Raw genomic sequence first — 14817 nt, 5'->3', positions numbered from 1 at the left:
AAACACTAATCGGTTTCCGGTTCGGCCGCCGATAAGGCCTTCAATTTGCAATTTAAACATAAACATAAAAGCACGAACAGATAATCAAATAATCAAACAGATAGAAGTACAATTAAACAGGTATACTCAGTCAATTCAGTTTCAATTTCAGTCGGTCAATTCAGTAGTTTATTCAGTTCACTTATCAGTCATAATCAGTTCAGTTTAACGGTAATCAGTGGTTAATCAGTAAACAGTGACGAGGGTTGTTACAAACAATCTCCAGACATTTCAATTCGATGAGAAATTAAGGAGAACGAAGCGTAGAAGGAAAGAAGAAAAGGGGAAAAGGAGGCCGGTCATTACATTTTTTTAATTCTTTGAAAATAAATGTATCTATAGAGTCACCTTTAAAATGAAGGTTGTGATTGTGGATCGGTGGTTTGAGTAAAGTTTATTCAAACTTTGTTGGGCATTTGATTTACAGAAATGATTGAGGTCACTAAAAAATACACCACTAATAGCTCTAATGAGCTGGAAAATGTATAAAAAAAAAAAAAAGACAACCATCACATCAAGGGGGAGCCACTTCATTAGTGCTCCCTTTTTAGTGCTCCCAAGCATTAATCTTTGATTTAAGGTCATCATGTCCCGCGATTAGTCATGTCAAGGGTATATATATATTCCTGATATGAGTGTTCGTTGGCTAGTTAAGGTCATGCTTCTCATTTAAATATTATATTATCATAAACATTATTTTGTATTGATATTTTTACAGTTACATATAAGTGTCAGTTGTAAGAATTGATTAACTAATTTAAGAATAATGGAATGAGGTTATTTATTTTTAATTTTATATTTTCAAGATGACATAATTGTCATGTTAAAATTCTTCGTCATAAAAAAAAGATAAAAATAAGATTATGTATATAAACATTAGCTAGTGAATATATGTTTTAATAGGAGAGTTGCTATTAACACCTATCTCTTTACTTTGGTCTCCCATTTCTTTGAATCCTTACCTAGCAAAATGAATCCCTTCGTTTTTCTCCTTGACCCTACACATTAATTCCAACTATACCCCTAACCCCAAACCCTAGCCCCTACTTCCAACCACCACCTTCAACACCTTTGCCGCTGCCTTCGTCAACTAATCTGCAGCCTACTCACCAGTGACCTCCTTTTCTTCAAGTTCGACCGACATGAACATTCTTCTTCTTCTTTTTCTTCTTCCACCATTGACCCATTTCATTCTTTTTCTTCTTTTTTCCTCTTCATTCCTCCACCACTTTGCTACCATCACCACCCACCATTACCACCGTCACCCACATTTTCTTCTTCCTCCTAATCTTCTCTTCTTTGTAACTCTTTGCCAAACCCTAGTTGTGACGCCCCAAATTTAAGGACATCATAATAAGATTTAGAAACTTAAAATCAATATTGTCACCAAGATTACTAACATCCATTAATTAACAACCCATAATTTAAAGTTCTTACATCACAACTTAGTCTTAGTACATAACCGAAATGACACAAATATAAAAAGAAAACTAGAGAAAAACTATAATTTTTTGGAAATGGTTCATGGAACTTGGGCACTCTTCAAGCTAACCAAGGCTGAGTGTCGCCTTGCAAGGCCTCGATGTCTCCTTCGATTTCTTCGACACCTGGCATAAAACGCCAGGGCAACGGGAATGCCAGTAAGCGACAAGCTCAATAAGATACTACAACCCGAAAGTGCCCACCCCGATAATAATACTCACAATTCATGAATAATGTGTAATAACAGAATAACCAGTAACATTTAGTAAGCATAAAATAAATGTTATCAGTTGAAATAATAACAATAAATAATAATAAATCAAATAAAAATATAACAAACGGAAACAGTATTTCATCATGAGGAATATGTCCACATTTTTTTTAAAATTTTTTTCGTAGATTTAGTTTATCAGATAAATTTAGTAACTCCCTACGGAGCACTATTTCCATTCAACCACTAAGCAATGGTCACAGGCAATTCTGACTCCCCCTTGGTCAAATATTTAAATGTTACTTACTGTAACTACCAATGATGCCCACGTACCAGAGTTACGTACCCGAGTCGTGACATCACGATCTGCCCAAAGGGAACGATCTATGTTGTGACACCCGCACCACCAACCTTATATCGCCTACATCGATAAGAGTCAAAATACCTTCCCGTGCCATGTTAGGGTTCACAACTCACTTGCGCAAGATTCTAAATTGGGCTCACCCCATCACTTTTACATTTTAATGTATCGTTGGTTAAATTTCTTGTTTCTTTACTTATTGAGATATTCACAAAAATTCAAAATTTAATTACCAATAATGTTATACCAACTCATTAGAATCCCAACATAAAATATTACATATGTCACACAATAATAAACAATTGTACAAAATTTAAATAAACAATTTATTTAAACTATGGTATGAAATAATAATGTAGATACAAAAAAAAAAAGAGAAATAAATCATAATCACACACATGCATGGACTTTTAATCTATAAGATTAAACTAGCACAATATTAAATAAACCATAATACACCCATACATGGATTACTAATTTACAATATTTGATGAATTAGACCAACACAATAACTGATTTTTATCCAAATAAATAATTGAAATGATGATCTTAAATCTGTCCAGAAATTTTCAGGTTGTACCTTAGGTAATAAAAATTGTAAATAAATTATTTATACAGTTCTAAAATTCGTGAAAATGTACAGAATATTCAATAAATATGTTTAGGTCATTTTTCAGAAAGAATTTCCTAAAAATAAGTTATAAATAAACAATTGAAGAGATAGTTTTTGATTCCTTCTTAATCTGTCAAAATTTTCAGAATGTATATATTGCAAATACAATTATAAATAAATTACTTATACAACTCTAAAATTCATATAAATCTACAGAATACTCAATAAACATGTTATTGTCATTTTTCAAAAAGCATTTTCCAAAAATAAATTATAAATAATTCTTAAAAGGGAAAATTAGTATAGGGTCCCTCTCCCATTTTTCATAATGGAAGAGATCCACAAAATTATTTTCTGATGTCTAAGGTCCCTAAACATATATCAGAGAAATTTGTCTCTCCTCTCTCTCTCTTCTCTGCTCCTCCACCCTTCTCTCCACCATCCTCTAAGACATCTTCCTCAACACCTTCTCCTCTGACTCCTCCCTCCGCTCTACCACCGTCAGCCGGTTGAATCCGATGAGGAAGAAGAGACTTTCTTCAATTTGGAATTTGCTGTGCCAGGTTCTGACGAGAAGGAAGACAAGGACGATGGTTCGGACACTGATGAAGATTCGTACAACGATTTGGCTATAAAAAGGATGGCGTGATCGAGTCCGATTTCGTTGAATCTCCTAACGATGTGTTTTTTAAAGGAACCGAAGTTTCGTGTGTTTATGCTATTTAAGAAGCTGAAATTGAAGAAAATCGAGTCCGCCAATGCGTCGCCGGCGACTCACCAGCAGAGCAAGCATTTCGCTAAGAAATGTAAGGTTGAGGAAGTTTCGATTTTCTCACTGCTTACGAGAGTGAACAGTTCGAGAAGCAATTCACGGAAGTAGATCTCTGAGAACGGTTCGTCGAAACGTTTCGCCAAGGATGTGGTCCAGAAGTATCTGAAGCTTTTAAGGCTCCATCCTCACATGAAGAGCCAAAGGAATGACAGGTTTACAGTGGCAGTGAAAAGCTGATTTAGATGATCCATTATCAGAAATAAATGGTAAATCACGATCACCTGAACTGAATTTTCTCTGGGTTGAAACTAGAGAAATTTTCTAGTTTGAACTGAAATTTCTCTAGGTTGGTTCGGAGAAATTTTCTGGCTTAAAGTGAATTTTCTCTGGATTGGTCCAGAGAAATTCTATGATTTGAACTGAATTTTCTCTGGGTTGATCCAGAGAAATTCTCTGGTTTGGCAGAGAATTTAGTTTCTTCGACAGCTATGATTTCTGGGTATGCCCGAAGTGGATGAAAATCGGAAGCTGTTGAACTCTTGCGTGGTATGGCGAAGAAGAATTTGTTTTCTTGAACGACTTTGATATCTGGGTTGGTACAGAGTGGACAATGAATTGATGGGTTTAATCTCTTCATTGAAATGAGGAGAGCAGGGGTTGATATTGTAGACCCTTTTATTCTTTCAAGCATTGTTGGAGCCTCAACTAATTTAGCAGCATTGGAGCTTGGAAAACAGATTCATTGCTTAGTTTTATCTCTTGGTTATGAATCTAGTTTATTTGTTAGTAATGCACTTGTTGATATGTATGCTAAATGTAGTGACATACTAGCAGCAAAGACCATTTTTGATACTATGTGCCGAAGAGATATAGTTTCTTGGACTTCAATTATAGTTGGGATGGCCCAGCATGGACGAGCAAACGAATCATTGTCTCTGCATGATGAGGTGATTTCAGCTGAATTTTCTTTGGTTTTTTAACTGAATTTTCTTTAGGTTGAAATCAGAGAAATTCTTTGATTTTTAAACTAAATTTTCTCTGGGTTGGTTTAGAGAAATTCTTTGGTTTTACTGAAGTTTCTCAGGGTTGATCCAGAGAAATTCTTTGGTTTTTAAACTGAATTTTCCCAATTCAAGAATTTCAGTATTATGGAGATCCAGGTAGATTTAGGCAAATCATCACAAATCTCATGGGTAATTCAATCAAGGTAAGTATGCATCAGCTTCTCAAATTTCAGTCCAACAACCTAAAGAAAATTCAGACCAACCAAACCAGAGAAATTCTCTGGACCAACCCAGAGAAAGTCTAGAGCAAATTCAGTTCAGACCAAAAAAAATTTAGTTTAAACCAAAGAATTTCTCTGGACCATGTAAACAAACCCATGGTGGTAACGCTGCAAATTCAAACAGGTGAAGAAATTATGAAAATATTGAGGAATTTTCTCTGGACCAATTTTCTCTGAACAAATTTTCTCTGGATCAATTTTCTCTGAACAAATTTTCTCTGGATCAATTTTCTCTGGACCAAATTTCTCTGGATCAAATTTCTCTAGATCAATTTTCTTTGGACCAATTTTCTCTAGATCAACTTGAGGGACCTTAGACATTATGAAAATATTCAGTGTCCTTTATGCTGTAAAGTCTTAATACCAGGGACCTAAAAAAAAAATTCCCCTTCTTAAAAATTCCAAGAGTGTTTATGACACAAATTTATCACACTTTCTTAAATTAATTTCATACTTAAATTTATAAATCAATTCCATGATCTAAAAATTTATTATGAAACTAGACTTCTCAAATTTCATTTTTTTGCTTAGAAATTATCAGATTTGGGTTAATATAAATTTTTTAATGATTTTTCAAACGCATAATAAAATCTGCCTATAGCTCCAGATTTGGTTAAAAATATTTATAAATTTGTACAAAACTCAATAATTGTTGAAAAATTTTATGGATGAACTAGACATCATTATCAACAACTTTGTAGAAGAAATCATCTTCAAAATTTGAGTATAAAATTGTCTAAAATTTCGTACAACTTTCTGGCAGATTTAAAAGGGCAAATAACATCTTCAATAATCTTTATAATGGCATAAACTACACATGCAAGTCCAAATTCCACAATATTATCATGATTTTTAGACTACCAATTTTTAATATACCATCATAAAATTTTTATACAATTATAAATAAAATCCTATCCACAAGTTTAGACAATTTATCACATGTATATAATCTGAAAATTTCAAATATCAAACAAAATGAGAGGATTGAAAGGGTTTACTTACTTAGTAATAGGGTGACAAAATTGTTGAGAATTTTGGCTTCCTTAATCTCCTATTCTTCTTACTCTCCTATTACTAAGCTTGGTTGCTTCAGGGATTTCTCTCTTTTTTTTTTCTTTTTTTTTCACTGAATGCTTGCATGCACACCTATATATAATGAAGGCTTGCATGCATATATACATATATATATATATACAATATTTGTTGAGCACATATCTCTCTCTCTTTCTTTCTTTCTCTTCATTCTAAGTTCTCTTTCGCTCGATTCCAAGAGCATAATCAGCTCTCCTTCTCTAAACAAGCATGCAAACCAACATGTGTAAAGTCTCCACCAAATTTCTGTAAAGGTTTGATTCCTTTTTTTTTTTTTATAATATTTTAAAATATAATAAAATTAAAATAGAAATATAAAAATTAAAAATTAAACCTTAAATTATATAATATGAATTTTAAGTGCTGAATTAAATTTAAAATAAAAAAATAAAAACTGAATGAACTGGGTTTATAAGTACCTTGAGCTTCGAGGATATTTGACCCTAGTTGCTTTGCTTCATCAATATGGAAGAAGAAGAGCTAGTATGGAATAGAGAGACAGTACCTAGGGTTTTCAAGATTGTAAGCACAAAACTCCATCAGAGAGACCTCATCTCTCTCTTAATCGTCAGCCCTTGGCTTCACCGCTCTCTCATCTCCTACCCTTCCCTCTGGCTGGTACCCATTTTTTCCTTCTTCAATTGATTCATCAGAAACTTGGGTTGTTTTTGTTTATGAATTTTTGGAATTGGGTTTTCATTTCTCAGGTTCTTGATTTCCGTGAGCTGAACAATGCTGGGGATCGACTTGTTTCCGCTCTCTCACTGGTCAGTTTTTAGGGGGGAAATAAAAACGGGTTCTTCAGTGCATATAATTTGTCATTTGCATTACTACGCTGTTTAGTTTCTGAAAAATTTAGGGCCAGAAAGCAAATTTCTGTTTGGTTTTTATGTGTTTCATAGTCTAGAAAGAGAGAAACAAAAGAATTTTGGACCTGGCCCTAATTCTTTTATCTGCGTAGTGAATTGTTGGAAACAACAATAGTAAATGCAAAGACAAATTGATTATGATATGATAGTTGTGATATGCTTTTGAGTTCTTCAGTGCATTTAATTTGTGATTTGCATTACTACCCTGTTTGTGTTTTATAGTCTAGAAAAAAAAGAGAAGCAAAAGAATATCAGAACTGGTCTATCTGGGTAGTGAATTATTGGACACAACAATAACAAATGTGAAGACAAATTTGTAATGGGAGGGAACAGTTAGTGTTGATGATCTGATAGTTCTGATATTCTCTTTGTGTTTGACAGTCGAGATATAACCACGTGAAGCAGATCAACCTTGAATTTGCACAAGATATTGAAGACAAACATCTTGATATCCTTGGAAGCAAAGTAACATTTCTGGCTGTATTATGTAGTTGCATTGGTGCCTTCAATTGAAGAAATTGAAATGTGCTGACACTCTGATTGATAAAAGAAGAAGAATTTAATTGTGTTAGTTTTCATAATTATCAGATGCAACACACATTTCATTAGAGGTTCAGAATTACTATGTCCCAACTTATCTATGCTTTACTGTAATTGTTTTTGGGTTCTATTGAGGTTTCTTGTTTCTTACTCTTACATATGTTTAGAGCAAATTACCAAGTTTGGTACATGGTGATGGGTATTTTAATGGCATAACAAGTGAAGCAACAGGGGACACTGAAAGTCTGAATTCATAAGACATAGGCTTCAACTCTCAATGTGTCTACTCTTATATGTAGAGGTAATTAGTCACTGAATATTAAACCAATGGATCATAAACAAAAATGAGTTTAACTCAGATGAGAATTCTTGGACAGATGTGTGGTAAGACCAGGATAGATAAAAGTAGAAATAAATATATTTGTGAAAAGTGGCAAGATAGAATATTTTGTGTGATGTAAATAATATCTTGTAAAGGGAAAAAGAGCAAAATGACACAACTCTGATAGGGGAGGTCAGTGCAAGTTTGAAACCACAAGGGACATCCCTCTAGTTGTCAGTAACCTTAAAGGAGGTTAGTATAATTATCCCTTGAATTTTTTTTGATGCAATTTCAACTTTTGACATCTTGATTCTTAACTCTAGTGCAATGCAAGAGTTGTTTTTTTGTCATGTTTTAATGCATACATGTATATATCCTTAGTTATAACAACACAAGATTATCTATGCTGAAATTTCGAGCCCTTGTGTTTTCATGTTTTAAATATTGCATACAAAAATGAGACATATACCTCCGAACAATGCAATACTTTTGTATCTTCTTCTTCTTGTTGTTGGTGTTTGTTTTTTCTTTTTTCTTTTTTTGGATTTCTCAAGGCCTGTTAATGAAACTGCTAATATGATTTCAGTGTTCAGATTCCCTTCAAAATTTGGAGTCCTTAAACCTGAATGGCTGCCAAAAAATCTCTGATAAGGGAATTGAAGCTATTACAACAGTTTGTTTTAACCTGAAGGTCTTCTCCATTTATTGGAATGTGAGGTACTTTATGGTCACCTATCTTTATATCTACATAACTACATTATAACTATCAATTTAATCCAAAACAAATTATTCCATAGTTACTGATGAACTAACAAATGCAAATTGAGCTTCAGGGTATCAGATATTGGAATAAAGCATTTGGTGAAGAACTGCAAGCGTATAGTAAATTTGAACTTGAGTGGCTGTAAGGTATATGATCGATAACTGATATATGTTAGTGTTTGCTCTTTCTATCTCTTTTTTTACAACTTGTCTTCCTTTTCCGTTTTATCTCCATGGTTTTTAGTTTGAACTTTCCATGAATTTAATCATCTTTGATAAAACTTAGCATGCATTTGCATCTAAATGGTAGCACATACAGTTAGCCTCTGATTGAGTATTTTGTGGAGCTCAAATGGTTGGTGTAAGGTATTCAGACATACAATGTGGTAGCAATTATCAGGAGTGATCCGGAGTCTCATGAATGTGGTATTAATCATAACTCCTCGTTTGGTAACATTATTGTTTCCTATTTTCTATTTTCAATTTTAGAAATTAAAAAACAAAAACACATTTGGTTATTGTCTTTGTTTTCAAAAAATTGAAAACAATTTCCAAAATTTTCAAAACTTTTGGAAACAAAAAAATGGGTGTTTTCTTTTACTTCCAAGGCCTGAATCAGAGCAAACAACTAGTTAGTCATAACTTTTCTGACAGTCTCTTAAATGTAAGCCACCTCTTTTAGGCAAAGACCTCTAAGAAAGGAAGGTAATTATATCTCTTTGGGGAGATTAAATTAATTCAAAGCTCATCCTTTTTCTATTCTTAATTCAAAAAATGACATTCTTACCATTTGTGGCCTCCTTAACCACTAAAGGGGCACCACTCTCAGCTTTTTTAGCAAAACTTACGCCAAATGGCTTGTATGGAGTAAATATTGATGAGAATGTGATTCTCATGTCCCTCACAATGCCAACAATGCCATGGGAACTAATTGTATTAGCTCAATGATTGAGAGTTGGGAGAGTTGCCAGATCTCCTAACGTGACTTTATGTTTCAAGTATTCGTGATGAAGGGGATTTAGTGTGATGATTGAGATCCCCTTCCAATCAATTTAATGTTAAGTCTTTTTATGAGGTCTTGTTTGGTTATTAAGGGGTCTCACTTTCATTGGCGTGGGATGTGGGGTTTTAAGGCCCCTCCTAAGGTGGCACTTTTTGTTTGGTGTACGACATGTGCTAAAATTCTCACTATCGATAATTTAATTAGGAGGCATGTTCACCTAAATTGTTGTTTTATGTGTAAGCATGATGAGAAAATAATGAGCCATCTTCTTGTTCATCATGAGGTGACCCTGGAATTGTGATCTTTGAGCTTTCTCTTTGGTGTTGTCTGACGTGTAGTTGGACATTCACCTAGCAAGCATATTTAGTAATTCGAGTTAACCATAAACTATGCATAAAACTCTCATATTATGCATGAAATGCTTTATGGTACCTTGTGAACAACATTTTACCCTAGAGAATAAAAGAAGTTTATTGACCAATATGATTTCTCTGTTGTTTCCCCGTGTCTATGAACATGAGAATTAGATAAGTCACTTCAAGTTCATATAACATAGGATATGAAGTTAGGTCTAGAGGATTTGTTGGTTTTTTATTTTCAAGATTGTAATTAATGAATATTGTTGACTTGTATATCTTATTTAATAGTCAAATATAATTTGTATTTATTTCTCAGCAGTTGAGGTCAGTACTAGTTATCTTAAAGAACTGTCTTTGAATTGTGCGCTTTGATGTGGCAATTACAGAATATTACAGACAAGAGCTTGCAACTTCTTGCTGATAATTATCAATATCTGGAGTCTTTGAACCTCACTAGGTATGTAAATTTGGTTCGTGTAAGATTTCTGAGAGAGAAGCTCTCTCCTTCAGGAAAAAAGAAAAAGAAAAAATGTGATATCTGTATGTATGGAACATATCATGACTAAAAATTCAGAATGGTCTGAAAATTAGGTTATTCTCCACTAAAGATTTGTGAGTAAATGGTACATGCTAATGGAACAACAGAGTTTGGTCTGACGATGGGTTTTACTGTATACTAGTTCATGATTTACCCAAATTTTCATTTTGGAAACCTTTTGCAATCCAATACAGTAGCCAACCGCATCTGCCAACTTAACTTTCGCTCTATTGGGTGTTTTTTAGGTGCATCAAAATAACAGATGGGGGTTTGTGTCAGATATTGCTCAAATGCTCCTCTCTTCAGAGTCTAAATCTGTATGCTCTTTCGAGGTAATATATCAGAAGTTTTTTGTTGACTGAAGCTTACATTAGCTTATATTGTGATCCCTAATGTGTGCCCCTGGTGGTTTTCATTTCATGTAGTTTTACAGATGAGGCTTACAAGAAGATATCGATATTAGCCAATCTCAGATTCTTAGATCTATGTGGTTCCCAGGTACAATCACTTGCTCAGAATTAAATTCATTACACTTGATTTCCTTGGATAGACATTAATACTGACTAGTAACACTTGAATGTTAGAATCTAACCAATGAAGGACTTTACTGTATAGCCAAATGCAAGAATCTGGCCTCTCTCAATTTGACATGGTGAGTTAGCTGATTGTCTCCTATATAATTATCTGGAACAAAGCAAGTCGTTCTTTGAATTCACAAGCCACTTTCTGTTATCTCAATAGGTGTGTGCGTGTCACTGATGAGGGGGTCATAGCCATTGCACAAGGTTGCATCTCTCTTGAATTTCTTAGGTAATTCTTGATGATATATATATATATATATATTTAAGTGATAATCCATGGTATCTCCCGCCTAGCTCAGCCAATTGGGCCAAGTTACCTCATATCTGGATAGTCGAGAACTAATCCCTAGAGGCCCTGAAGTTAACAACCACAAACCTCCAGTGGCCCCTTGGGAGACTCAAACTTGAGACCTTGGATCTTATTCTTATGTCTTTACCACTCGGCCCCCTGGGGTTAAATCTTGATGAGACTAATATTATTGAATGTGAAAAATTGATGCATTTTATGTCTGGTTTGTGCCTTTAGAAGCTTTTAAGAGCATACCATGCGATTATGCCATGAAGTCAAAACTCCCTTATTATGTGAATTGGATATTGTTGCTTCAAATTGGGTATAGTGTCGGTGGTTGATGCTCTATGTTACATAAAAACACCATTTTAGCATTAGAAACAAAAACAAAAGAGCATTAAGTATATCACATTTAGCTGTGTCCCTCATTTCTTAAATTTGGAAATAGATAAATCCGATTTTAGGCACATACACACCTCTGACATCCATACCCAAGTTATTGGAACATGGCATGCAGAAAATATGAAAGCTGAACTATAATTTGGAATGAACTTAAAATGAAATCTGTAATTTATGCAGCTGTATTTATCATAATCAATTCAAGGAAATGGATCCATGTAGCTTACACTAAAGTAATTGGGATTTGGGATAAAGCCTTGTCGAGTTGAGTTGAGTTGAGTTGAGCTATGACACGATGGTCATTGTCATATTGTTCAAATTTTTTATTGATTGAATTTTATTGCAACCTTGCTGAAACAATTTTAGTGCAACATGCACATCTAGTATCAAATACAGAGTACTAGCAAGATTGATGAGCATTGGCTATTCCATACTGTTATGGTGAAATCGTATGGTCGTGCAGTCATCTTCTGGCTATTAAAAAGTTTGCTCTTGATATAACATCTGTTACTGATTTCATGGATGGAAAAACTGCAGCTTGTTTGGTATTATTGGTGTTACTGATAAGTTCCATGTAGCTTACACTAAAGTAATTGGGATTTGGGATAAAGCCTTGTTGAGTTGAGTTGAGCTATGACACGATGGTCATTGTCATATTGTTCAAATTTTTTATTGATTGAATTTTATTGCAACCTTGCTGAAACAATTTGAGTGCAACATGCACATCTAGTATCAAATACAGAGTACTAGCAATATTGATGAGCGTTGGCTATTCCATACTGTTATGGTGAAATCGTCTGGTCGTGTAGTCATCTTCTGGCTATTAAAAAGTTTCCTCTTGATATAACATCTGTTATTGATTTCATGGATGGAAAAACTGCAGCTTGTTTGGTATTATTGGTGTTACTGATAAGTCCTTGGAGGCCCTGTCAAGGTTCTGCTCAAACACACTTACAACCCTCGATGTGAATGGATGCATTGGCATCAAGGTATATCATATCACATTTTTTCTTATATACATGTACCAAGAGCATTTTTCTTTCAATCATCAGCCCTCTTCTTAGTTTGTAATATTTTGTTGAACAAATCAGCCAACCTAACTACTTTTACACCACTCAAATTCTTCTAAGTCACCATAGGAATTCCATTAGATTTGTTGTTTTTTATAGCTTTTCCTATTTTGGTTGTCAATTTGATTTGCTTGGGGTTTGCCACTTTTGACATTGGAGCAAGAGTTTAACTACGGCTTCGTGGGCTTTGTATTTTGCCCTTATTTTTTATTTATTTATTTATTTATTTTCGTGTAACACACTAGTAGATTCTCCTGCTGTTTCTTTTTTCTTTCCTTTTTTTGATGTGTATATATTTCCCTCACAGAGACGAAGTCATGAAGAACTGCTTCAATTGTTCCCACATCTGAGATGCTTCAAAGTGCACAGCTAAAGTTATATGCTTTATGAAGTCATAATCATTTCCTGCCATCGATGTGAGTTTCTCTCTGCAAATATATATATTTTCAAAATCATTAAACAAAACCACCACTAAACTACGAATAAAGAATTTATTAATGATCGTAACATCATTTATGTACACGTTATAAACCCAGATCAATGTGGCTACTTGACAGACAGAGCAGTTCATGTTTAAGAAAAACAATGTTACACTGACTAATCTTCTGAAGATTCCCAATCACAATGTTGTACTGACTAATCTTCTGAAGATTCCCAATCACTTCATTGGATTTATCTTTCTAGCTTGTTGAACAATTTCTCATTAACTTCATGGTTCATCAGCTCCTAGGAATCTTAAATGGATGGTTTGGTCATTCACAGGAATTTAGAACACATTATGATGAACTCATTCCTATGAAGTCCTTTTATGTTAAAATATATATTTTTTATTTTATGAAAGAAATATATCCATAGATTCACTAGCATCCCAGTCGGGGGCTTGTTCTTCAAAAATTTGTTGGGCAGGCATGTCCATTTCACAATCTGGTTAAGTGTGGTAACTTAATGGTCCCATTTAGTTTGGAACATCTAATCTATCATGCATAGATGCTAACGCTGGTTCACCAGGTTTCCAAGAGTTCATGGGACACAAAAGGGCCATTGAAATTCTGTGAAGTATATGGGATTGGATACATAACAGCCATTGGATGTGTTGTCTATTTCACGATATCTTGCATTTATAGCTTTCTGATCCTGGAACCTATATTTTTGTTTTTATTTTATTTTTTATTTTGCAGGTACTTTTATTTATTATTTGTTCTGGCCATAATATTTAAAATTTTCCAATCATCTCCTTGGTTGATGAGTGGTGGATATTTTGCAGGTTCATGTTGTCGTCTTGGAGAAATGTTGCCGATATGCAGTTAATTCATTAGGACAGAAAATACTCAAGATGTTCAATAAACAAACGAGATTGATACATGACATGTGATTTGATAGATGTAACCTTACTAAATGAGCCGTCCTATTTTGGGTGGGTAGTTAATTATGAGAAGCGTATATATTTTAATTATGTTCAAGTAAAAATTATAATTAAGGAAGCAGGGGAAATTAAAATATGCTCCTGTGACTATTGTGATGTTACCTATTACCGCTCTACAGTTATTTTTTAAGGCTACCACAACAGTGGTTGAAGATGTTATTTTTAGTTGACAATAGCGTGATGGTTAATACTGTTGTTGCTATATTTGATTCTGAGATTTTCCTATGGAACTGTGGGTTGAGTTAGTTTTTTCTGAATTGCAAAGAGCTAAGATGGCTTTGGGTGACACTATTGCCGGGTAATGGCAACTATTACAAGGTCAATGTACAACAATGGGAACTATTGTAATAGATTTGAAATGTTCCATTTAGGTTTCCCTGAACAACATATTTTTTGTATGTTCTTCACATCTTATCATATGAAATAAATTATTCAAATAATTGACACGAGTATAAATTAATCTCATAATACTCTAACTTAAATCTGCCAAATATGCCATACACATTGCAAACATCAAAACAGATTGAAATCAATACAATACCAAGCAGTCAAATTTTCTGTGGAAAACAGTCAAAACACATCTACTTGTATTCAGTTGTGGAAAATTGAGTATTTTAGCAGAAAAGAAAACTGTAACTAAACAAAATTTTCTGTATAAACCATCAGGGCTTTAGAGGGAACATGGCAAATGGATCATAGCTAGGATGAGAGACTGAACAAGTAGAAAGTATTTGTATTCACAAAATAAGAAAATACCCATAAAAGGTTTTGTACCAGTCAAATCCACACCGCAATGTAGACCACCCC

The 14817-nt window shown here is 33.9% G+C and overlaps 1 protein-coding gene across 7 annotated transcripts; it reads left to right on the top strand.

Moving 5' to 3' along the window:
- Window positions 1-5946: 5946 nt before the first annotated feature.
- LOC114260470 (RNI-like superfamily protein) lies at window positions 5947-14236 on the top strand. Of its 7 annotated transcripts, none has more exons than XM_028200609.2 (13): window positions 5947-6473; window positions 6563-6622; window positions 7106-7189; window positions 8173-8303; window positions 8420-8495; window positions 10097-10167; window positions 10494-10580; window positions 10674-10746; window positions 10833-10900; window positions 10990-11058; window positions 12401-12506; window positions 12895-13003; window positions 13852-14236. In XM_028200609.2, exons 1-12 carry the CDS (start codon window positions 6321-6323, stop codon window positions 12958-12960), a joined length of 1044 nt encoding a protein of 347 aa, XP_028056410.2. In that variant the 5' UTR covers window positions 5947-6320; the 3' UTR covers window positions 12961-13003; window positions 13852-14236. The 7 variants fall into 7 exon arrangements, with proteins under 7 accessions (XP_028056410.2, XP_028056411.2, XP_028056412.2 ...); XM_028200610.2 differs by having other exon boundaries at window positions 5977-6473; window positions 13766-14236; XM_028200611.2 differs by lacking the exon at window positions 10990-11058 and having other exon boundaries at window positions 5977-6473.
- Window positions 14237-14817: the final 581 nt, after the last annotated feature.

Source organism: Camellia sinensis, chromosome 10, assembly GCF_055761805.1.
Source record: "Camellia sinensis isolate YWXY chromosome 10, ASM5576180v1, whole genome shotgun sequence".
Classification (NCBI taxonomy): Eukaryota; Viridiplantae; Streptophyta; class Magnoliopsida; order Ericales; family Theaceae; genus Camellia; species Camellia sinensis.
This window is presented reverse-complemented; position numbering and strand designations above follow the sequence as displayed.